Source organism: Archocentrus centrarchus, chromosome 15, assembly GCF_007364275.1.
Source record: "Archocentrus centrarchus isolate MPI-CPG fArcCen1 chromosome 15, fArcCen1, whole genome shotgun sequence".
Taxonomy (NCBI): domain Eukaryota; kingdom Metazoa; phylum Chordata; class Actinopteri; order Cichliformes; family Cichlidae; genus Archocentrus; species Archocentrus centrarchus.
In genome coordinates, this window is record NC_044360.1 from 16,895,465 (window position 1) to 16,919,260 (window position 23,796).

The 23,796-nt window shown below is 40.4% G+C and overlaps 1 protein-coding gene across 1 annotated transcript; it reads right to left on the reverse strand.

Moving 5' to 3' along the window:
• Window positions 1-191: 191 nt before the first annotated feature.
• LOC115793686 (transmembrane protein 150A) lies at window positions 192-22,396 on the reverse strand. Its single transcript, XM_030748783.1, has 8 exons — window positions 22,289-22,396; window positions 21,725-21,943; window positions 17,494-17,541; window positions 16,810-16,896; window positions 15,700-15,767; window positions 9,179-9,306; window positions 4,337-4,514; window positions 192-3,235 (listed from the first exon to the last, which is right to left on the reverse strand). The coding sequence occupies exons 2-8, from the start codon at window positions 21,787-21,789 to the stop codon at window positions 2,958-2,960; spliced, it is 852 nt and encodes a 283-aa protein (XP_030604643.1). The 5' UTR covers window positions 21,790-21,943; window positions 22,289-22,396; the 3' UTR covers window positions 192-2,957.
• Between the last annotated feature and the right edge of the window lie 1,400 nt (window positions 22,397-23,796).

Consider the following 23,796-nt stretch of genomic DNA (forward strand, 5'->3'; position numbering starts at 1 on the left):
TAAGGTATTTTATTGTATCGAGAGGTTTTCCTCTGTTTAATGTCTTATCCATAAGTGTCACCTTCTGTCAGTGAAACTGGACAATGTAAATAATTAAAACAATAAAAAAGGTTAAAGATTAAAGAATCACTGTCTGGCTCTTTGTACAATATGCTCATGTTATGTAATGAAGCCACTGGGGTGCAAAGTTTGCTTTTTTATTTATTGAACATTAAGGCATAAATGAATACAATCATATGACTTTTTCATCAAAATAGAATTTACAACTGTAACCTCTTTGGTTTCCATTACCAATACAGTACATAAGGCACAGGGAGCTGTTTAACTGAGAATGGGGTGTTGTGAGGATTGCTGGTTCTAGTTCGGTTGTCAGAATGCTCTCACCGATAATCTGATTACACGAGTGAGCTCATTTTTCTCACACCTCATTTGCATGAGCAGCATCAGCATTCTCACAAGCCAACGTTACAAGAGTGCTTACATGGAAGCTTAACAGAGTCTTGATTAGCAAAAATAATTTATTACATCATGGCTAATCACCACTCTTACAACTGGGTACAAAGCAGGTGCACCTATTCTACACAAAGAAACACATGTACACGAGAAATCCCCGTTGACATGAACACCATATAAACAAAGATGGCCGAAGGCTTTGAATCAAACAATGTGGCTGGTGTGGTAACATTTTCCTGAGTGTACAGATTGGACAGATACATAAATGAGGAAAAAGTGTGTATGAAATCAAGAGAATGATGGTGAATGTGAAGGCTGTTTTTTTTGTAGTGGTCAGCTATAAACAATAGTTATTCATGCATAAACCATGAAGCAAAATTAAGCACTTTAAGTAAATGCAAAATGAGCAGCACCATTATTTGAGTCAATGTTTAAAATGCATCAAATGTTTTAATGTGACTTCTCAAAAGAATGCATATTGTAGTAGTGTATTGTAGCCAGAAGCTCAGGCTGGAGTTGAACCTCCACTTTTATAAAATAAAACAACAAAAACACGAGTTGGCCTCAGAATTCCTGACTGCAGACAGAACAAAGTTTAATTTGTCAAACAGAAAACAAGACCTCCTGTGAGCTGAACGTCTCGGGACATGCAATAAGCAGTCTGACCAGTAGAGAGAAGCAAGCGCTCAGTGGTGCGGCTGGTGTTGCTTCCAGCTCATTCCACAGTGCAGCGTGCACAAGCTTCCGCCATCAGTCTGGTTCAGATACATTCAGCCTGATAGTTAATACCTACATTTCAGTGACATAATGTGAAACTATGTTTGAAGAATTTGCTGTCGCTTGCAGGCAAATTACACAAACAACATCTCAGCCCAACATGTGGCCAGCGGTGCTGACGGCCAGTTACACAGAGTACTACTGCTGTAAAGCCTCTGCCTGCTCAAAGCTTCAGAAAATTACACACAGATGTTAACAATGTCCCTCAGTCTTTTCTGTCAGCATGGAGCATTTCTCCATGTGTTGGTATTCCTGACCTTCTATCCCTGCTCCCACTATCAAAGTCTCTTCTTATTGCTTTGCTATAATCACAGGTAAAGTAAGGGAAAACAACAGGGTAAGGCCTAGTTGTGTTTTAGCACCAATGCCACAGGCACACTTATATTTGGCACATACTGCAAAGTAACACAGTAACACAGAGGCAGGACAGTGCATCACCATCACGCCTTACATTATACAAATCCTTTTCCCTTTGTCCCAATACACCGGCTTGACATGCTGAAATAACTCCACCTGTGCGGAGTTCTGAGCTTCAAAGAAAAAGAAAGCAGCTATAGCAATAAGAGCACATTCTCCTCCTCCTGCATGGGGAATAATAAGATGCAGACCTCCATCTACAGGACCTGAAAACACGTGTAATGCCCCATCACTAAACTTAATAAAGCCAGTGCTCTGGATTGAATTAGCTGGTACATATTTGGCCTCTCGACACTGTGTCACCTCTCTTTCATAAGCTTTACAGAGAGGAAGTTGAATCCAGCATTATTTAAGAGCTGCTAGTGTATTGATCCCAATAAGAATGGGAAAGGATGTATTTTTTACAGACTTAATTAGAAGATTTATGTGACCCCCAAGCTCAATGTATTTCTAGACACAGTTAAAACAAAGACATATGACACGTCACCCGAAGCATCCAGAAACAATAAGGCCATGCAGTCTGATACTTTATAATGTTAGGTTTGCATTTATGGTACAAGTGTAATGCTACATTAAGCATTTTCAGCAAAATGACACTTGTGCCTAAATACAAGCCCATCAGACGAACATCAGAGCACATAACTACCTTGATAAACCAACTCCACAGAAACATCTTTAGCTTTACACTTGGCTTTGGAAGGGAGGTAATGTGCAGTTGATTATGCAGATAACCAAAACATAAAAAAAAAAAAAAAAAATCTATACAGAGCAGGGTGTTAGTTACAAAGAAATATTGCTTAACAGAGGTTTACATGAAAATGCAGACTGCCGCCTTGTTCTGTTTCCAGGATTGAAACACTGTAACACCTCTCCGCTGTAATACTGTCAGCTGGGCTGTCCAGCAGCCTTCAGTTCTTTGCATACTCTGAAAGCATCACGGCAGTCACCTAAGAGGAACCGATCCAAGGTCACGTTCACAGGAGACAGTTCAAACGATCTCTTTGATCTGACTGACAAAACCCTCCCCTGATGGTCAGTGAGGACAGCAATGAGTAGGGAGAAAAATTTGGGTTTGCACGCCTGTGCAATGTGCAAAATGCAAACAAGTTCTTAAGTTTGACGTAAGTATAAACCTAGCTGTCCACTGTAGCAGCAGATATACACCCGCTCCGAACAGTTGCTGCACTGGCCTGGTTTATTTCAAACCTTCAGACAAACATGCCTGGAAATTAATAATTCAAATCATTCAACAACTAGAGTTGAAAAGGAATACGCGAGGCAACTGTGTGGCATCCATATATGCCAGGACGCTACAGCATGGACATGCTTTCAGGTTGGTGTGGATGTGGTTGAGAGTGTGAGTGTGAACCGGGCCCTCCCAGTGCTCCCATTGTGTCCATCTTGTGTTCTCTCCCAGCAGGTCCCAAAGAGCCTCCTCTCGCCAGTACCACCATGGTGTCTCCAGACATGCCAGAAAACTCAAAGGCAAAAGTCCCATAAAATAGCATGATGATGATGCAGAACACCCATTCGAAGATGGCCGAGGCGTGCTGCAGAACGAAGCTCTCCTGACAGAAAAAAACACCACCTGAAATACACGGTTAAGGAAAACAGCAGGAAAGTGGTGTGAGGACCTAGAGCTGTCACGCTCTGAGCTGAATACATCATTAAAAAATTATCTCAGCAGATACATTTGCATCAAGAGGGCTTCTGTTTTTCTCCTGGAAATCTCAGCTGTTGATGAAACCTACTAAAGTCACGGCAGGAAAGAGTCACAGACACAGCCCTCTATTAACCTGTGCATGCAGCTTTTTTGTCAAGATTAAACAAACAACATGTTAATTAACCACTTTTACAAATGCTCACAGGTTGATTTTGTTAAAGGTAATAAAACCTCTATTGTGTTTTTCCCACCTGCACTGTAGCGCTGAACTTCTCTAGACAGATATCACCTGTCTACGAAGTATGCCGGACTGCGCCAAGATTTCCTGCTGCGTGCTCCCAAAACTATTTGAAGCTGGCTGCAGCTTCACTGTACAGACACGAGACTGGCATCAAATGCCAGGTTCAGCCTGCACAATATCAGTATGTGGTAAAAAGGTCACTGTATAAGGGCAATTACGGAGTCAAAAATTCTTGCTGTGCCGTTGTTCCTCAGTTTAAATGCTGTCTTATGTCACTGTTAAAGAGGTACATGAAACAGTAAATTAAAACAGTGGAGAGAACGATGCAAGCTGCATTGTGTTTGGAAAAGCCTAAAAAGGAAACAATGGCTGTGGTCTGTTTGGAGTTGCACTTTCATCTCCCACTGGTCAATGTCGCAGGCACGTTATGGAAGTTGTCACATGCCAGAAGACAAGGGAGAAAAAAGGGTTCCTAGTCTATTTGTTGGGATATTTCAAGCTGCCCGAGTAGCATCAGCTGTTGTCAACTAAAAAAAGATCAACTGTTATGCCTGATGCTCATTTTCAGTGCAGACATCCAACATCTTTCCAGCTCTTTTTGTGCCATTATGATGGAGGTGAAACCAGCATAAATCTATGCAAGAAGAAATAAACACATTTCTCAACGATTCTCTAACAATCACAACACCTAGTGCCCTATTTGAATCTATTCTAATGTATTAATTTAAAAAAAAACTACTCGAAAGCCTTGGAGGCTGCCATCTGTTAGAGGCTGGAAAGGATACTGAGCACCAAGGCTACCAAGGCCAGCAGGGTCATGCAGAGCCGGAGGTGTGCCAAGTTGTACTCCCCCTGGGTCTTGGCCAGTCGGTACGTCAATGCTGACTGCAGGCACACAAACAACATACTGGTGGGAAAGGCAATGCCTGCTCCGACATAGTGGAGAACTTTGGCATTATCCACCTGTGATAAAAGGAAGACATTTAAATGGATGAGACAAAGATATAACACAAAATCAGCAATTTAGCAGCCAAAAGAGTCATTTAGTGAATATCATGTAGGAAAGTCCAGAAAGGGGTCACTTCACGCGGTTTCAGTATTATGTAATACTCTGGTTGAAGCTTCTTATGCTTCCTTAAGAAAAAAGGCAACGGAGAATAAATGACACAAAAGGCAGGCGTACAGGAGGCGACAACAGCAAGCAACACAACAGAATGCCTCCTTTTTCCTGCCGGTCACAAGAACAATAAGAAACAATACACAAAAGAGCCGCTCAGGAGCATGTGACTACAGCTCCCACTAAAGAGTCCAGACACACACACACACACACACACACACACACACACACACACACACACACACACACACACACACACACACACACACACACACAGAGAGCTCAGATGTACTGATCTGAGCAGATAAGAGATTCAGCTAGAAACACATTAAAGGACCAGACTGATTTACTAAGATGAAAAAGAATTCTGTTTCCTGGTTAAATGTTTAAACCCTGCTATTTGTCATAATTCTCAGGGATCATTACAGGAATACTCTAGAAGTTATTTACTTTTGCCTTTTAAGCCATTTGTCCATTTACCCAATTAATACATACTGAACATTCTTGTGCAGTAGGCTAATCCTTGAAGTGGCAGAGTAAGACTTGCAAACAGCCAAGACCTTAGATCTGCCGGAGACATCTCCTGAGCTGGAAGTTCAGATATGCAGGTTTTTACACTGGGAATTCCATCAGAACTGAGTATTTCACATAGTAAAATAATGCAATTTTTTCGGCCCTACTGCAATTATATCATGTTAGCACGGTAGGGGGTCTGAGTGATTTTATGTTGTTAGTCATTACAAGCAAGCACGTCTAAGCAAGCACGTCTGGTGTGGACATGTCAATGCACATGTCCACACCAAAATCTAAAGGAATCATCCTGTGAATTTTCCACCTTCCATCAAATTTCATGTCAGTTTTAAATTTTGGTGTAGTCTTGCTGACAGAAAAGCTGCAATAACATACCTCCACCTCTGCACACACCCACAACAACCACATGACACACTAGAGCCACAAAGGTTAATCCATTAATCAATCTTGATAAGCATTTTGATCAGATATATTTTTAAGAAAAAAAAATACTAGTTCCAGTTTATCATATTTAATTCCAAGTACTCTGAGGAAATGACCTTGGGCTTTAAAACTAGACGGCATGTTTTTACCATTTTGACAGATTGACAGGTTGGCTGCAGTCTCAGTTTATAAACTACACAATGAGCTCTATTGATTGCATGCATGTGTATGAATGAGTGTGTGTGCTTGTATCTGTGTGCAGCCTGGAGTCCCAGATTCAATCGCTATTTGGCGATGCTGCATTGATCACAGGTGATTATGTATGTACTGTCTTAGTAAAAGTATACCCAGGCAGTGGCTCCAGATAATATCATATACAAATAAAAGTGCCCAGGGAATTGAGTGTAGATTAAACAATGACAAAGATGCTAAATTAAGAGACTGTGAGCACACTGAAGCGCAACATCAAACAGGGAAAGCATAAGGAGGGAAATGAGAATAAAGAGAAGACTGGGCAGCAACAGCTCTTACTATGGCTACATGCATTTATCAGAAAACACTCTGAGCCCCTGCCTTCATTAGTGAGCTTTCTGCAGCTAAAATTCAGCATAACATGTATCAGCTCCTGTACGTGCATGATCCTGAGCCATTCAGGAATGAATAGTAATGGTGTTCAAAGGACTGAGGTAGATAAGCTGTGAGGATGTTTATGTGGGAACAAGCCCAACTTTTTTTCTATTTTCATTTTCTAGTAATAAAATGAGATGAGAATGAGAATGAGAATGAGATGAAGTGACACTTTACTTTCTTGACTTCCAACGGTCAAACCTGATGTACACAATGGCTGTAAAATCTGGAACTGAATGTGTCACCACCATCGATTACAAAATCCTTTTCAACAAGATCTGAAAAACACAGCTTTTGAAAAAAAGAAACACCAAAAAACATGTGTTTTAAGTGAGGAAAGAGCATGCAGCTTCAGTCGTTGTCTGATATCTTCCAGACAAATCAGGGTTCAAATAGCTTGTGATTGCAGGTGTTATCAACCTTCTTCATTGAACGTTCATTTGGATTAGCAGTCCAGACAACTTTTCTACTCCTTTTTCTTTCTCTCTTTTTTCCCTGACAGCTGCTTTTCACCCCGCTGTCTCACACTGTGAACCTCTGTGTGGCAGCAACGTGCTTCTCCATCATCGGTTTATGTGCTTCTCTGCCCAAACCATCAGGCCGCTTGACGGGAAAAGCCCCCGTGGCCACAATGCAGCTGCACTGCCAAAGCCTTATGTAACACACAAGTATGTGCTCAAGCAGTTGATGCTGCTGATTACGCTGCTGTGTGTTGTGTTTCTGGTGCTTTCTTTGATCTTTGGGGTTTTGATTTTGACTGTGAGACACCTGCTCCGTCTTCTCTGAGTCAAACTTGTTTGTGGTGTTTGCCAGTGGATCCTGGGTACAGATGTTTTTCATACTAAAAACGTGGGTCTTTGTGTAATGTCCTGAACTGCAAGAGAGAGCAGTGAGTGAGTGGGCTGCAGGGATCAGGCTCGTGATTGGTTATAGATGGGGCATCTGCTATGCACACCCTGTCTGCCTAGCTCCTCGCCATGCATGGCCAGACTTGATGACTCACTTCCCCCTGGTTCTTCTCGTAAAATTCCTCCCTGTTCTGCAGAGCTGGGGCCTCATAGGAAAAGCGGGAAGAAGGCGAGGATGCTATTACTGCACCCTCACATAAACTGCCACATCTGCACATCTTACACTCTTGTAAGACAATTGTAAGAGGAGTATGAAACAAGAGCCAAGACTTTAGCATGTCAAAGAATTAAATTTAACTAAATACTGAAAGCTTTAAAGCCACTGGAATGATCAGTCACAGCTGTAGACACACTACACTCTAAATAAAACCTTGATTTTCCTAAATAACAAACCATATTTTCATTCAAAACTTTTACCCCTCTATTTATTCTGAATATAGCATCAAAGGCTGAAGGAGCATTTTCAGTCACATGCCTTCTCCATGATTGTCTCCCTCTCTTATTTTCCCATGAACAGTCAACTATTTCAGCCTTTTTAAAGCTGAACAATAACACACCACAGTAATGAGATTTTGCAGCGATATCCAGCCCAGCATCAAAAACCAAAATGACCTCCCCTCAGACGACATTAAACGATCTTACATTTATTCCCGGAGACTTACCCTAACCATGACCACTTCCTGACTCTGACATGTATGCTGACCTTAAACTAAGAATTCAATAGTTCACACTACGCACACTCGCTGTTTGAAGAGGTCGCAACAATGTGACTTTTTGACAGATTCCTGTCCCCCCATTAAAAGTAGTACCAGTACACACACACACACACACACACACACACACACACACACACACACACACACACACACACACACACACACACACACACACACACACAGTCTAGGCATCCAGCCAGGGTTCCAAATATTTAAACTTCAAGGAATTCTTTCCCAAAGAACAAATATCTGCCAAGAAGTACTTCACATTTTTTCCCTTGAAGGTTTAAGCCAAAACAGAGAGAAATATTGTGAACAGTATTGTGTTGTTGAAGGCAAACGTTAACATAACAAACCTTGAAGTATATTTAATCTGAAATAGGTGTGTTTGATAGAAAGAAGAAACGAGAAAGAGGCCTTAAAAAAAGAAGAAAAAGCAGAGTCATGTCCTGAATGCAACTGAGATAAACAAAGACATTTATATCTTGGTGTGTAAAACATCAGCAAAGGTGAAAAATGTCAAATAGAATTTCCAAGAAACCAAAGATAAAACTTAATATGATGTAGCACAAAAAAGAAATGACTCAATATATTAATGAAACAGGAACCATAAACATTTTATCTGAAAAGCAATGCATTTTGATTTAACAGTTTATTTAGTTCAGTGCTATGTTTCAATCTGATGGTACATCATCATAGTCAGAGTCGCTCAGGCTTCAGTCACACAGGCCTATAGACCAGTTGGCGACCCCCTGGTCACTACAGATTGCGAGGAAAGATGTGTATCAAGACCAGTTAGCATTTGATGGCGGCTTGCGGCAGTCACTGGGTCATAAAACAGGTGCGGCACCGGACACCAAAGCTTCGATACGTGATTCGAACCCTGGGCTTACAATTCCGTAGAACCACTGCTTCGAAGCTTGCTTTAGGGCGAAAAAAACATCACATGACGTATGACATCCAAACCAGCAACTGCTTCACTCCCAGAATAAATCCCCTGACAGGTTCACGGTCCAGTCAGGTGATTCACTGACAGCGCCACATCTCGTTACGAGCAAAAAAGGAATCCGGTTCAATCCAGAAAAAGTTGAAAAAAATACACATTTTTCCCTAGCAATCAGAGGTTGCCAGGGGGTTGCCAACTGGTCTCTAGGCCTGTGTGACTGAGGCCTCAGTCTCTTATATGCATGCATGAACACACAAACTGTTCTTTTATTAGTTTCACTATTTCCTTTGTTAATCTTCATCTTTGTCTGCATTTACAGCTACTCGTGTTTTATTGTTGGATAAACAAGAAGACTGTACCTGGAAGTTGCCCACCATGATGAGTCCAGCAGAACAGATCCAGCCCGTGCAAAGACTCGCTGTGTTCAGAACACAGTTTTGATGCTTCTCAATGACGTGGGCATAGCGAAGCAGCACAATCACCATAACTAAAGAAAGGGAGAGGTAAAAAGAGAGAAGAAAATCAGTTACACAAATAGAATGGAGAAATGAAGAAAAGGCATCATCTGGCTTATTTTGGAAGATTACCATACAAAATGGCTGGCTTCAATTTAACACAAACACTCTCACACCTCACTTAGCCAAGAAACACAAGAACTCCTTGAAAGCTGAATTACAGGAAGTCAGAGTTGTTAAGCAGCTTCTCTGTCTCACCAACATGAGAAGCAGCAAATGGCGGGAAAGTGATAAAAACACTGTGGTGGGGGTCAATCCGAGCCTTACATACAATTCAAAGGTGAAGGAAAAAGAAGTACAGTATATGGGACAGATGAGTGCTGATGTGCTAATAGGCTCTGACTGGGTGCATTGTTAGAGCACTGAGGAGCTGACCCCCACTTGGTTTCTCTTTGTTGGCTCCTCACGGCTTGTGCTTGATGCAGGCTGACTGGGCTTGGAGAAAGCGGGGCCAATGGGGAGAGTGAAAAGAGGAGGGTGGGAGAATTGGTGAGGACAAGGAGCCCCTCATGTCTTGACCTGACGCTCATATATTGTTCCAGGGACTAAAGTGTTATGTTAACTCTGTCACTGTCTCTGTGTAAGAGGCAGGCTTTCAAAGAGTCTGTGCTGCCAAAAGAGAATACAAATGGAGCCTGTGGTCATGGCAAGAAAAGAAAAACATTTCCAATGTAAAGTCTTTACATTGCTAGGTTTTTCTTTCCTCTCTGAAGCTTTGTCTCCAGGGTTTGTCTATGCCTTGACATGTCTGGCTTTAAGTAGAGGCTCACTGAGCAGATACAACCTCAGGATGAAGCAGTAGCAATTAATAATTCCAGGCCTGATCTTGTGTTTAAAGCAACCTTTTTTTTTTTTTTACAGCTGTTAGCAGCTGTAAAAAAAAAAAAAAAGTCTTATATGCATATTTTATATAATTTTCTGATTTTAGCAACAACAACAGTGAGATCCTGAATCGGACAAAGGAAGAAAATGGATGGATGAAAGATGAGGATAAATTATTGAGGGGAAATCACCAGACCACAATCACTGCAACACTAGGGTTAAAAATGAGTCACGAGCAAGCTGCCCTTAATAAACAGGTGATATAAAAAAAATAATATTTTTCATTTAAAAAACTGCACTGTTACAACAGCCAAGTCACACACAATTATTTTTATATTTATACTACATATTATTAATGTGCTGCCAAAGGTCTCAAGAAAGAAAAGAGGCCCCTAGCTTTTTTTTTTAAAGCTTTTTCATTTTCTTTTTCACTCAAGCATGTACAGATTTTGGGTATGTGTAAGATTTGTATCATGGACCTTTCAGTTCAACATCAAAAGTTGAGAAATTATGTCTCGCATAATTTCCTTTTAGTAGAACAGTGCAAAGTTCACATCATTGTGGTAATCATTTTTAGAGCTGAATGCTGCTTTAATATGTTTGGAAACACAATTAACTCAAAGTCTATTTGATCTGCAAAGTTTACTATGAGCTCACTGAAATGCTATTAAATTATGATAATACAAACATTTGTTTAAACCTTAAAGGTAAACATTGCTTCAAGCAGACAGGAACTACGGCAGTGCTTCTAGCTGAGACTAATGTAACAGATACGATTATGTAATGCTATAAAAAAAAAGGTTGATTTTGAAGTTTGGATTTTTTTTTTAAATATCCTCTAGCTTTAACTTATGTGTATTTGACTTTGTGTGAGCTTTCTTCTGTTTCTTCTCCTTCCATCTGTACCCAAATCATCTTGGCAAAAGTGATTTCAGTTACAATCACGGAAAAACAAACAACTGTGTCTCCGGGCTCGGAAACAATTTGCTCACTGGCTCCTTTTTTTCTAATGGAGAACATACTGGATTGCTGATTGGAAAGGAAAGTCAACTGCAGCCTTTTCATTAGATTAAAGCATCTCGTCCTCCCTGCTGCAGACAGGCTGCTGGTGGATTCTTTTCTGTTTCAACTCAATGAATGTTTCACCCTAACAAATAAGCATGTTTCAACTTGTTGGCATTTTTCAGTCATCCTGGAATGGTGAAAGCTATGCTAAAGGTTAAAAGCAAGGATGAGCAGCTTCTTTCTGCAAGCAATCCATGTTTCTTTTATTTTGGGCTCTCTGAAGGCACATTCGTGTGGGCTGTTGTCTGACACCCTTCTCTGTTGATTCTCTGTTGGTCTCCTCCAGCATAAGGGCTTTGTGTCCGATAAATAAGCTCCACCTGGCCAAGAAGGTCATAACAAACTGTAGTGTGACAGCTTAACAATAGGAGTTATTTTACCTAAACAGGCCATGCAACAACCCCTAACACCGTTCCAGCTTTTGGTTACCTTCCGCAGAGCTGCCCTTTCCAGTTCTTGCTGTTTTTCTCTTAAGTCAGGAAGCCCAGTGGCGGAAGTAAAGAACCCCCACATATGCTGACTCATACACTCTTTCTGTCTTGCATGTAAACTTACAGCAGGGTGGACAAGCTCTAATGCATGCACAACCCTGCACTTGCCTTTACGTTCACATACGCAGAGCTGGATTAACACTGAAACTAATGTGCATTCACTCAAAGTGCCTATTCCCGGCCACACCGCACCTCACAATAAAACAAACCCTGCCATCCATATGGGGGGATATATTTCAACTCAAACACCCCACTTCACTGTCACCCACAGAAAGCATGCGGAGAAAGAATACACGTAATGTCTTTAAAATGTCTTGTGTGTACACTGGCAGAAAAGTGACCTGAAATGGAGACGAACAATTATGGGACAATATACAGTTCACTGAGTCCATGTCATTCCACTTGGGAGTAACACCTGGAGCCAACTACAGCAGGCACAGCCTTCCAAGGAAAACATAAATCAATGGGCTAACAAGCTAAGCACTGAATATTTACAATAGTCTGCTGTATAGCTACATGCAACAGCAGCTTAACCTACTTACAGAGACATAATAGCTTGCTTTATAATCAGTATCATGTTAAGATTGATGGGATTGCAAAAGTAAAAAGAGCAGCTTTAATGCAACCAGAATGAGTTGAAAATGAAAGCATCCAAACCATATCACAGATGGCTCAGGTTAACATAGAACAATGGATGCTTGAAGCCCCTAAAATATTTGGATATTTGATCTCTGACAGCAGATTTGGAGGCTGAAACGTTAACAATTGAACTGTACAGGCAAATGACTGCCAGTTAATTTCCTTACTTTCTAAAATTGATTAAGCTCTAGTTACGTGTTCTGATTTATTTTTAAATATTAGTTGAGATTTTGTTATGTAATTTTTTTAAATATGGGAAGAAAGCATGCATGTTTCCAGTAAAATTGCTCAAATCTAATATTTTTTAAACCACATTTATAATAAAAGACACAACAGAGATAAAAAGCTTTTATACATTCAAATTTAAATGTGATCTGGGTTTTTACTGGCTATTTATTTTATAATAAATATCATATTATACAACATCTTTTCTTTTCCTGCTATCACTGATGGTTTTGTGGATTATCAGCAATGAGTGAAAGAGAAACTTCTGTCAAAGAAAAATGGAAGAGGAACTAACATAGTTAACAAATAACTGTTTAACAGTCACTGTGTGGGGAAGTTGCGGAGGTAATCGTGCACCTTACATCAATATTTCACACTTATATGGTATACATATTATGCAATAGTCATTTTAGTTAAAAAGTTCAATAGTTACAACAGAGCTACATCTTAACTAAGCCAAACAAAATCCGTCATCGTGGTGAAGCAACAGTGGCTGCAACATTGTCTGATTGCCACATACCTTGTTTTTTTCACATATAAAAATCATGAGAACTAGAATACAAAAATTGATTCACTCAAGTATAGAATATATTATGTCTTTATCAGATGACCTGAAATAACAGGAAAATGGATAGACTTTTGTTAACACAGACTCATTGCTTTAACTATGTGCATACCAGCTGTACTCAGGTGTTTAATTCACCTCCTAAAATTGAAATTTAGATCCTGGAAAAAGCATGTGTGTACACAGGGGTCATGGCTGGCCAACAGCACAAGTAAAATACACTTTCACTGCTGCCTGAGTAGACCTGAAATGCAACCTACTGCCTCCTTTTCTGCATTGTATACACATACAGTATACAATGCAGAAACGCTCTTCCATTCCTGTCACAGGCAAAGACCAGAGCTGCAATTTGGATCTTAAAAAAGACAGCTTACAATATCCAGAGTCTAACAGTCAGACAGAAAAATAGCTGCTAGAGGCACGGACACAAACAAGTCAAAGAAACGTTTTACACACAGCTCGAAAATCAACCACAGCTGGAAAACATTAACAAGATCAGGGTAGTCAGAACTACCAGTGAACGCAGGGCAGCAGCACATGTAGAGGCTCACAGAGATCATGCAGACCGACCAGCACATGGGAGCTAATTCTTTTTCTTTCAAACACAAGTATTTTCCTTGTGCCTTGTAAACTAACGCTCACTGTGTAGCTCTGCTTGGAGGTTTCTACATAATTACCTCCACCAGGGAGGTTATGTTTTTGGTAGCGTATACGTGTGTGCATGCGTGCGTGCGTGTCATTCTGTCTTTAAACATGATAGCTTGAAAAGTTTTGAATTAACTCTTATAAAACTTTGTAGGGGGTAGAGTGTTAACCATCCATTTACATCCACCAAGGTTTTCAAGGTCAACTTGATGATTCATTGGTCAAAAATTGACCTGTAACTTAGAGACTATGATTCTTACAAGTGTGGTGTGTATTGTCACCATACAGAAAGTACTGTATAAAGATTTAACATATCATGTCACATCTGACCTCTGACCTCTCCCTCAAGGCCAATAGATTAATCTGAAGGTCAAAGTGATAATAATGCTACATAGAGCTATTTAAAACTATGATTCTTACTGCCATTTTTTGTATTAACATATAGGGAATGATATATGGGGATTCTAAATATCACTTTACAATGGACCTCTGACCTCTTCTTCAAGGTCAAATGAGGTCAAATTTTCATAAAATGTCTTTCATCTTTAAAACTCTGCTTAAAATTCTATTCCCTTTGTTTTTGTTGGCAACATTTAGGAAATGACACTTGTATATGGGGATTCTAAATATCACATTATAGTTTGCATCCAAATATCACGTCACATTTGACCTCTGTCCTCACTTTTACATTTCACATCTGCCTTTCTTTCAAGTTGACCACAAAATGTGAAAGTATTGTGTAGAGAAAGCGAATGAGCGGCCTAGTTATAAATATAATGTACTAATAAGCTCAAGTTATTCATGTCCAGTAATAGTGGAAATCTGCTGCCTGACGGAGACTTGGATCAGGCTGATGGCATGAATACCTACTTCAAGAGATTCGACAGCTCCTCCTCTTCTTGCCAGCTGCCTGTGGTGCTTCTAACCCTAGCCCCTAACCCTCTCTCCATCTGCTCACCCATAACACTCCAGCAATTTCAGGTTGAAGAGAGAACTGGACAGACTGAAGGTGGGAAAAGCGGCTGTTCCTGAAGGAATTACCCCCAAACGTCTCAGGACCTGCTCCAGTCAACTGTGCTACATCCTCAAACATGTCTACAACCTACAGAGGTAGATAACAAGTTGGACTGGTCCACCCACACAGAGACAGTGTACAAGAAGGGGCAAAGCAGATTATACTTCCTGAGAAAGTTAAAATCCTTCAACATCTGCAGACCTCTACAGACTCTTTAATGCAAACCACTGTAATGTGTATTACAACTACTTTCTACTTTGAGCTGCTCCCTTATTCACAAGGGGTCGCAGCAGCAGGTAGCTCCACATGTTTGATCTGACCGATTTTTACCCTGGATGCCCTTCCTGAGGCAACTCCCAAGGGATTTGTGTCTGCTCCTGGAATCAAACTGGGGATCTTTCGCTTGTTAGGCGAATGTGTAAACCACTTACAACCACTCTGAAGCAAAATTTGTTTTTATCTTAACCCGCCCTTCCTTTGAAAATGACCACATGTGGGGTTTTCAATGGCTCTTGGATGACAATGATGTGTGTACTTCAATAAATATATTTATAGGTGCATTCATTGACTTGGCTCCCTCTCTTTTGGCGTGTATCTAGGCCAGTGGTTTCCAGTTGTTGTTGCTTAAGACAATTCCACGTGTGGCTTGGGATTTTGTGTCAATGCTACAGATGCTACAATTGTAGTATCAGAGGTGCCTTTGTGTGACAATATGTACTAAAAGATGATATTTTAGATGATATACAGACTATTTTCTGGATGTATGAATGCAGGTGTGCCTTGAAATTTTGGTGTGACCTTTGGTGTGCCTTGGATACAGTGGTCTAGACAGTTAATATAGGTCAGTGTAATGTGTTCTGAACTGTGTGCATTGTAAACGTGTCATATGATGCCTTACCCATGAATGAGCCTGTGCTGCAGATAAGGCTGAAGAAGCAGCTCTCAGGGGGAAGAGTCCCACATTTACTGCAAGAAAGAATAGCAAGAAAACAATGAGAGGAATACTGTGATAGAGTACACTACACAGCGACCATACCACTAACTATCCCCCAACCCTCAACACGGTTAGAGAGACTGTTCAGCTTGTGGAAATACGGATGGGGCGCTGCCATTCCTCGCATCCTGCCATCAAGCGTTTGACTTTTCACCTACTGCATGCTGCCTTTCTTCTACGAATGGGAAATGTTTGTAGGAGGGGAAGCCCGGAGACAGTCAACACTGGCTGTCTGTGCCCAAGCTCCTGCTGAAGCCAAAGCCTTCTCAGCTGACTGAAGTCATACACACATTCTTCACTACATGGATCAAAACGTACCATTCATTCGACTAAAGCAGACACGAAGATATTTTAAACAAATGGATTGTTTGAAGGACGGTTTTATTTTTTTACTCAACAGCGCTGTATTTAACACAGATTTAAAAAATGCCAATCTCTTCCACCTTCTCTGTTTCAGCTGCTTAGCAACAACAGCACTGCTTTATTAAAGATTAACTTTCTCTGTTAAACTGTAGTTGCACACTTGATTTGTGTGTGTGTGTGTGTGTGGGGGGGGGGGGGGGGGTCATTATCATTGCATGTTATCTGTTATCTGAAATAAAAAAGATATATTGAAATACTGTATTTCCATTTTGATAGATTTTCTCCTGCGGTCTTTGATGCTGAAAGCTGCGAAGGCCAAAAACCCAAACAAAGAAGTGGGAGTGTCTTGATTTCCTCTTGACTGTAAGCCAGCTCCTCTGTGTACGTACGTGTGTTTACATAGCTGAGCGTACGCCCACATTTTGCCTCCAAACTGCCACGGTGGCAGGCAGGATATTTCAGCCACAAGTTATTTTCAGATCACGCACATGCACAGGAAAAAGCTCTTTCTCCTCACTCGCTTTTTTTTTTTAATCAAAAATGCGCCGACAGGGGTCATAAAAAACAATGGGACAGTGTTCCTGTTTTGACTCAGCAGAAACAAAGAGGCAGAGAAGTGACAGAGGAGAAGTAGGGCTCAGTCTCACTGACCTGATGAGAGGTACATTGTCTAGTGTGCAGCACAAGGATGGCCCGCTCTGCAGATATAGCTCCTCCTCACATGACTGGTTATACAACCTGAAAAAAAAAATCAAACATACACCAAACATGCAAGGCAGTGCAAAAGTAAATTAAAATTTTTTTTAGAAAAATATAATTTATTTTAGGTTGTGGAAACATGGTGGAAAATAACTAAAAAAACAAAGATATATTCCTGATTATTTTCATTAGGTCTAGTACAAATATATGAGAAGCTGTATAATTTAGTCAATTGTTAAACCACAGTACAGTAACTGCATATAAAGAGCCATTTTGTGGGATCACACCCAGGCTTCTTTTGCTTTTAGGCTCGGTGTGTCAAAGTGGCAGAAAAACCAATGTGTCATCAGATAGCAGCTCTGCTCATAGAGATTAACCTCAGCGTGTCCAAAATGAGCCCAGCATCCAGAGGAGCCGAGCGCACGAGCTGACAGCAGCGTTAAATCACAGTTTCAGATGGGTGCTGATTTTCTACAGTTTGTTCTTTGGGTTTATGTGAGTGGATTTTGATGTTTTTCAGGTGACCGAGGAGGAAATTATCCCATTAGCTCTTGTTGCAAAAGAGGTGAGACAAAGATTACAAAGGTCAAGACTGAGTGTAGGGGTCAGCAAGATACAGAACAAATGTCAACATACCAGTTATCCACAGGGCAGACATGCTGGTTGTAAAGGGCCATGGCATAGCTATAAAGGAAAAGAGAATGCTTAGCCAAAATGAAGGGAACAGTTATTTTTGTCAATTGTTATTTTATATTTTTATCATACGCTGTGACTACTGAAGTGACTCATTGAGCATTTATACAGCAAGAGGCCCTTAGACTGGTGGGTTAAAAAAACTTTCCACATGCAGCCTCAGAAGATGTTTTTTTTTAGGTCACCAAATTCAAGTGAAAACCAGTGGTGGCCTTCAATGGGAAAATCACAACTAGCATAACGACCTGACACCACTGTGACACTGAGCCGTCACACAGGAGACAGAAATTACAAGGAAACATAATATCAAAGTGAACATGAATCCTGAACAGATTAATGCAAAACACATGTAGCCTTAAGCTGATATGCAAAAAGTTTTCAGTGAGCTTATCTGTCATGTGAAAAATGATTTGCACTAATATTCCCTGTGCAGCTGCTCGTGCACGGTAATGATTTTATATGACTTCAAATTGCCTACATGCTGCTGGAGGTCTTTTAATTAACTGAATGTTAACGGTGACGTAAAATCCTGCCGATGTGACACACAGCTGAGTTGCACCTGTTTAATGTTTGGGGCTGCCTTAACAATCAAAACGACCCCCTATGATCAAGCACTTGGCAACAGTGGGAAGGAAAAACTCCCCTTTAGCAGGAAGAAACCTCCGGCAGAACCAGGCTCAGGGAGGGGCAGTCATCTGCTGTGACCGGTTGGGGCCGAGGGGAGAGAGACAGATGTCCAGCTAGTGGTTTTGAATGCACAAAGATAATGCTATTTAACTGGGAGCCCTATGATTAACTCCTTACCATGAACGTGTGCAGCTCAACTGTGTCTGCTCTGTTGCTCAAGTCCCACATAACTGCATATGTAGATGAGATAAATATGCAGAATGATTTAACAGTCAGGGCTCTGAGGTGTTTAAATATCTTAAACTCTATTGTAATTTTTTTTTTTACTGCAATCAATAAAATATACACAGTATAATTTTGTGGGATTATTTTAGCCACATTTGTAGGTAAGGATGTCAGGAAGGAAACAGTCACATATATAACCTTGTTATTCACACATAGTGGTAAAAAACTATTTCTAACTGCCAGAAAAATACAGAAAGACAGCTAGAGTCATAGAGAGCATCTGTCCTCATTTGTGCATGTAGGCAGTCCTAGTTCAGCAAAAGGTTAAGCACCAATTAGAAATGTTTCCATCGTTGATAATATCTTACTCACAAGCCAGTCTTTGAAGGACAGAGATATTTCCAAGAGAAAACAAACAAGACGTATATTACATCTCAAAGATTGCAGTATTAAATTACTTCCACTATAAAATATTGTCTACAATTCCACGTGACGATTCAACATTCAGACAACGTGAGCTGTCCAACCAGTGAGACTCGACAGTTTTATCCCGTGTAGGAAGTCATAATGAATGAACGCAGCCACTGCATCTGGGACACCTCTGACAGAAAGACTAAGATGTTATGAACTGACCAATATAATCGTGTATTTTGACACCCAGTATCATTTCTAGGCATGGCACTTCTGTCATGAGCATCTCTTTACATCTTTGTCCCGGAAATCTCCTGTCCGAAGACAGCATGCACATTGTGACTGATTGGGGGAGCGATGGGTTGTTTGTCAAGTCTCTCGGTTACAAAAAGTCAGGATTCTATAATCTTGACCATCAAAACAGACAAAAAAAGTGCCACCTACATGCAAAACATTTATTTCTCATACATTAAAAAAAGAATAATTTGAGGGCACCAGCTGCTGTTAAAATATAAACTCTTGGCGTATCTATTACTCAAGTGTGAAGTTACTTCTGCTATTAGCCTTTTAACATTACGTTTGATTAGCGAAATACACAGCTGGTTGTGATTGCTGTAAAGGCCGTCAGCACTTGGCTGGTTGGTTACATCCAGGAATCAAGCCTTTGGGATCTTTCCCACTGTTTCCATTTAACTGTTCCCACAGATCTCTCACTGTAGATGAAACTACATTAAGCCAGCAAGCTACAACACACAATAAACTATGCAGGTCCAACCGGTTTCTTCAAAATTGCAGCCCAAGATTTTAGATAACAAGCAAATGACTCATTTAGGTGTTTTCCAGGTATACAAAGCAGAAGAGACCACAGAGTTAACCCTCTACATGGATCACCATTTGTTGTAAAGACTGCTGCTCTTGCATAAAGCACTGAGGAAACCGACTGCTGTGAGTGGAAAAAGATGATCAGACTTATATCTTTAATTTATGAATAAGCAGCAGAAAAAAATACTACACACCGTTATATACAGAATTGTTGTTGTATTTTTGTGTACTTAAAGGTCTCATACTATGATTTACTCATGAAATCGTTTTCTGGTAACACATTAACTTGTGATTATCTTGCAGAGAAACATGCGCCATACGTAAATGACAATAAAAGAAATTTAAGCCTTCTGAGATGCACAATAATAAACAAACATTTTTTCTACACCAACAAGACAAAAACACGAGACTTTCAAAAACAATCTAAACAAAGAATCATGAGACCACATTAGATAAATACAGGAAAAAGAAAGCTTAGGTTGTTACATTTTCCATAGCTTTTGGGGTGTATTTTGTACATTTGGCCAGCTTCCAACAGTAGAACAGCATCAGTGCAGCTCTGGGGCATTTCTAAATAAAGTGAACTTATTTAGCTGTAGCTGGAACTAAACCAGTGCTTTATGTGCTCGGCAGAGACTAAGTAATAATAGGTTTGTTTATATAATTAGACCTCTACTAAAGCTCAGCAATAGCTGTAATTGCATGTGCCTTTGTGCAATGTTTAAGTTGAACAGACCCTGTTTTTTTATTTAGGACCGAGTAAGTCCTAAATAATTAAAGACTTCTATGGAAAAAAATCTTCTTTTTTTTTGGTTGTTTGCTTTTTGTTTGTTTGTTTCACACTGAAAAGTCACAAAAGCTCTGCAAAGATAACCCCAGAAAAAGGTGTGATCCAATTCAAGCTACTGATGAATTTTGCAGAGTACCGATTACCCTACAGCTGCTTTGATAGCATGGTTGCTGAATTACATAAAAGGCACAAACACAAATATATTGCCTAACTGATAGCACTTGCGGAGCAGAAGCCAAGACTCTTGGGTGGGCACAAGTTTTATTTGACACTGAAACACACGGCATGGCCGCCAGATGCTGAGTGAAAATTCTGCCTACTACCCCTTTCCAGTATTTACTTTACTCCCACCCAGTCATCCACACTGGAAGCACGAGTTATGCAACATGTCACATTCTTCGACATTCCCTTAGTCTGGAAAAGGCCCTTGACTGCTCTTAGAAACAACACGCTCTTGTCAAGGTAACGGGAAGGAAATGGGCGTAAAGTGGCTGGCAGTCCGCAGCTCTCTGCATCTTAACTCAGATCGGCTTTCTACTCAGAAACAAATGCCAATACTAGAATGATTAGTTTTCACCTTCATATTCTCCAATCAGCATAGAGACATTAAGCCTCTACACCTGGATACACACTCCTGATTGGACTGTTAAGTAGCCACATACATCGCAACACTAATTGCTGTATGGTCTCAAGTTTGGCGCCTGATTAGGCTGTTTAGTCCTCATGCAACTTATCAGTGATGTAGCACATAGCCTTGATTCAGAACTACAACAATTTGGAATTGGGCCATCTGTCTCTATCCCACTGGGGTTTGCATTCCTTGTCCCAAAGTAATAACAGAGAAGAGAGGGAAACTGTCATCACAAGTACAACCAGGAGGTTTTCTCTCCGGTACATCTGCTCAGATGCTGTACTGCAGATAATAAAAGCTGCACTGCAAACCTGCATGTCTGATTTTTTAAGAGAGTGGTGATAATCCCAGATCATTCTTGGAGAGAGTTAATCCACGTGCAATTGCCATGGCTCCCCGGGAATTCAGGGTAAATATGCACTGCTGCTCTCCTGAAGGCAGGAGAGGCTGGGGTATCAAAACGGTTTTTATTTTAGTATGAATTTAATTTATTTAATAATTTGTATTTTGGTACTTTAACACTATGCACAGAGTACAGATGCAGCCTTTTGCAAACCATTTCGGCCTCAGTCAACTTGAGGACATACTTGGTTTGTTATATGCATTTACACAGATTTTAAACTTTTCTGCTGTCAAAAAAGAAAAGAAAGACAAGAAGAAACACTTACACGACCCATATCCCAGTGATGGTCAGGACTGGGAGGCTAACGGGCAGTATCATCCAGACAGACATCTTCCAGCACCTTTCTTCTTTTTCCTCTCCAGCCAGCCCAGCGAGATCTTCTCAAGTAGTACTAACATTTACCTGAGTGTGACTGACATGTGCGTCGATTCATTTTCTTGAAGATGGAGGATGGTAGATGGGACAATGGCAGGACAGATGTGTCCTTTCAGTTGGTGAATGAGAGGAAATAATGTTCAGTGAGGTGGATCGGAGCATTCACCTACTCATTACCGGTTTATGTAATCTATCAGTAATTATCCATCAGTGATCACAGCAATTTAATGTACAAAGATCAGCCGATCAGCATTACACTGCATATATCCTGCTTTTGTAAATCTTTACTGTTTGGCTTTTTTCGAGCCTGAAACAATATTTATTGATTTTGGTATCCGCGTGCAAACGTTAACTAGAAACCCTTCACTAACTCTTCAAATGCAATTGTCTCCTCACCTTCCTGTTTCTAGCTTGCAACAACAACAACATCAAAGGTAAATCTGTGACAACTCACCTTCTGCCTCCCTGTAAACTAGCAAGTTTTTTTTGCTGCTTTTTCTACTAGACAAATGAAAACTTTGAGTACGCCGGCGTGTCCTCCACAACTCTGGCAACCCCCCACCCCCCCCCCCAAAAAAAAAAAAAAACTATCACGACTTAACCTTTTACTTTTTTTTTTTTCCAGAGCAGACGGGACTCCGGTTAAGCCTTGTTCCCGTTTAAATGAGTGGGGGGAAGGCTGGCTTCACAGCGGTCTGGCCCGCTGCAGCGCCTCCACCACGAGTATCCAGCTGTTTGGCGCCACCCACCTTTGGTTACGCACATGTGGGCGGATCAGCGCGGAAAAAGGCGAGTTCATCCTACCGTATTTGGATGAATGTTTTTAAAGAAATAAAAAATAGCTATTGCATTTGCTATTTGCCGTTAACGGTAGGAGTCCATACGGACTCCCGATACTACCCAAAAACTTCAACAATTACTTCTTTTTGTGGCTTTTCCTTCACTCATTGCAGATATGCACACCTCGAGCACCTCTCTCTCTGTTTATGTGTGTATTTGTATGAGTGTGAGAAACAGAGACCGCCCCCCCCCCCCCCTCCCCCCCACCACCACCGCCACCACCAAACAAAACCTTGTTTCTGCTGCCCCCTGGAGCTTTAACAGAGTAATGTCTCTCCATGCATTTTTTTTAGTACAATAACTTGCGTATATTTGATGAATCTGTGAGGATTTTTACCTTATTAATTTGAAATATTTGTCTTCTGAGTAATCATGTGTCCCATAATTTCATTAGTATAAAAGATAGACACGTGAATTTTCAGGGCTAAAAAAAAAACAGATCAAAGCTCTGTTAAAAAATGCAACCAAATCATTTTTACACCCACTCTATCTGTCACAATCTAAAGCCGCAATCTTTGATCAGGACAATTTTTTGAGCATCGACATAATATGATATACTCTTTTAGATTGTAAAACTGCATCACTATAATGTTTATGACATAGAGTAACAGAATTGGTGCTCTGGATGTTTTATCTGTTTTCTGATGATTCACTGGTGCTTTTGTGTCTCACATCAACACGGGGAATAGGTCACTGGTCAAAATAAGTTATAGCCAGGGGTTGAATCAGGGGTGTACAATCCCCGATGGGAGCATGGATAGGACCAGTAGGAATGCAACAGATTACATTTACTCAAGCATTTTACTGAGGTTAAATGTGCTTGTACTATATTTGTTCCATGTGTTTATTTTTAGTATTGCCATGCTATGTTGCTTTTTGATTTTATACTACCACATTTTGAATGCAATTATTGCACTTTGTACTCTAAACTATTTATTTTACATATTTATCTGCTTATTATTTTGCAGATTAATTGAATTATTATAGATCAAGCAACAAATCAATATAAGTGATTAAAATCATCAGCAGTTGCAGCATTAAAAAGATATACACATTAATAAATCAATAATCCAATAATATCATGTATATGATTCTGAAAAGTCTCCTTCCACATAATGGGTA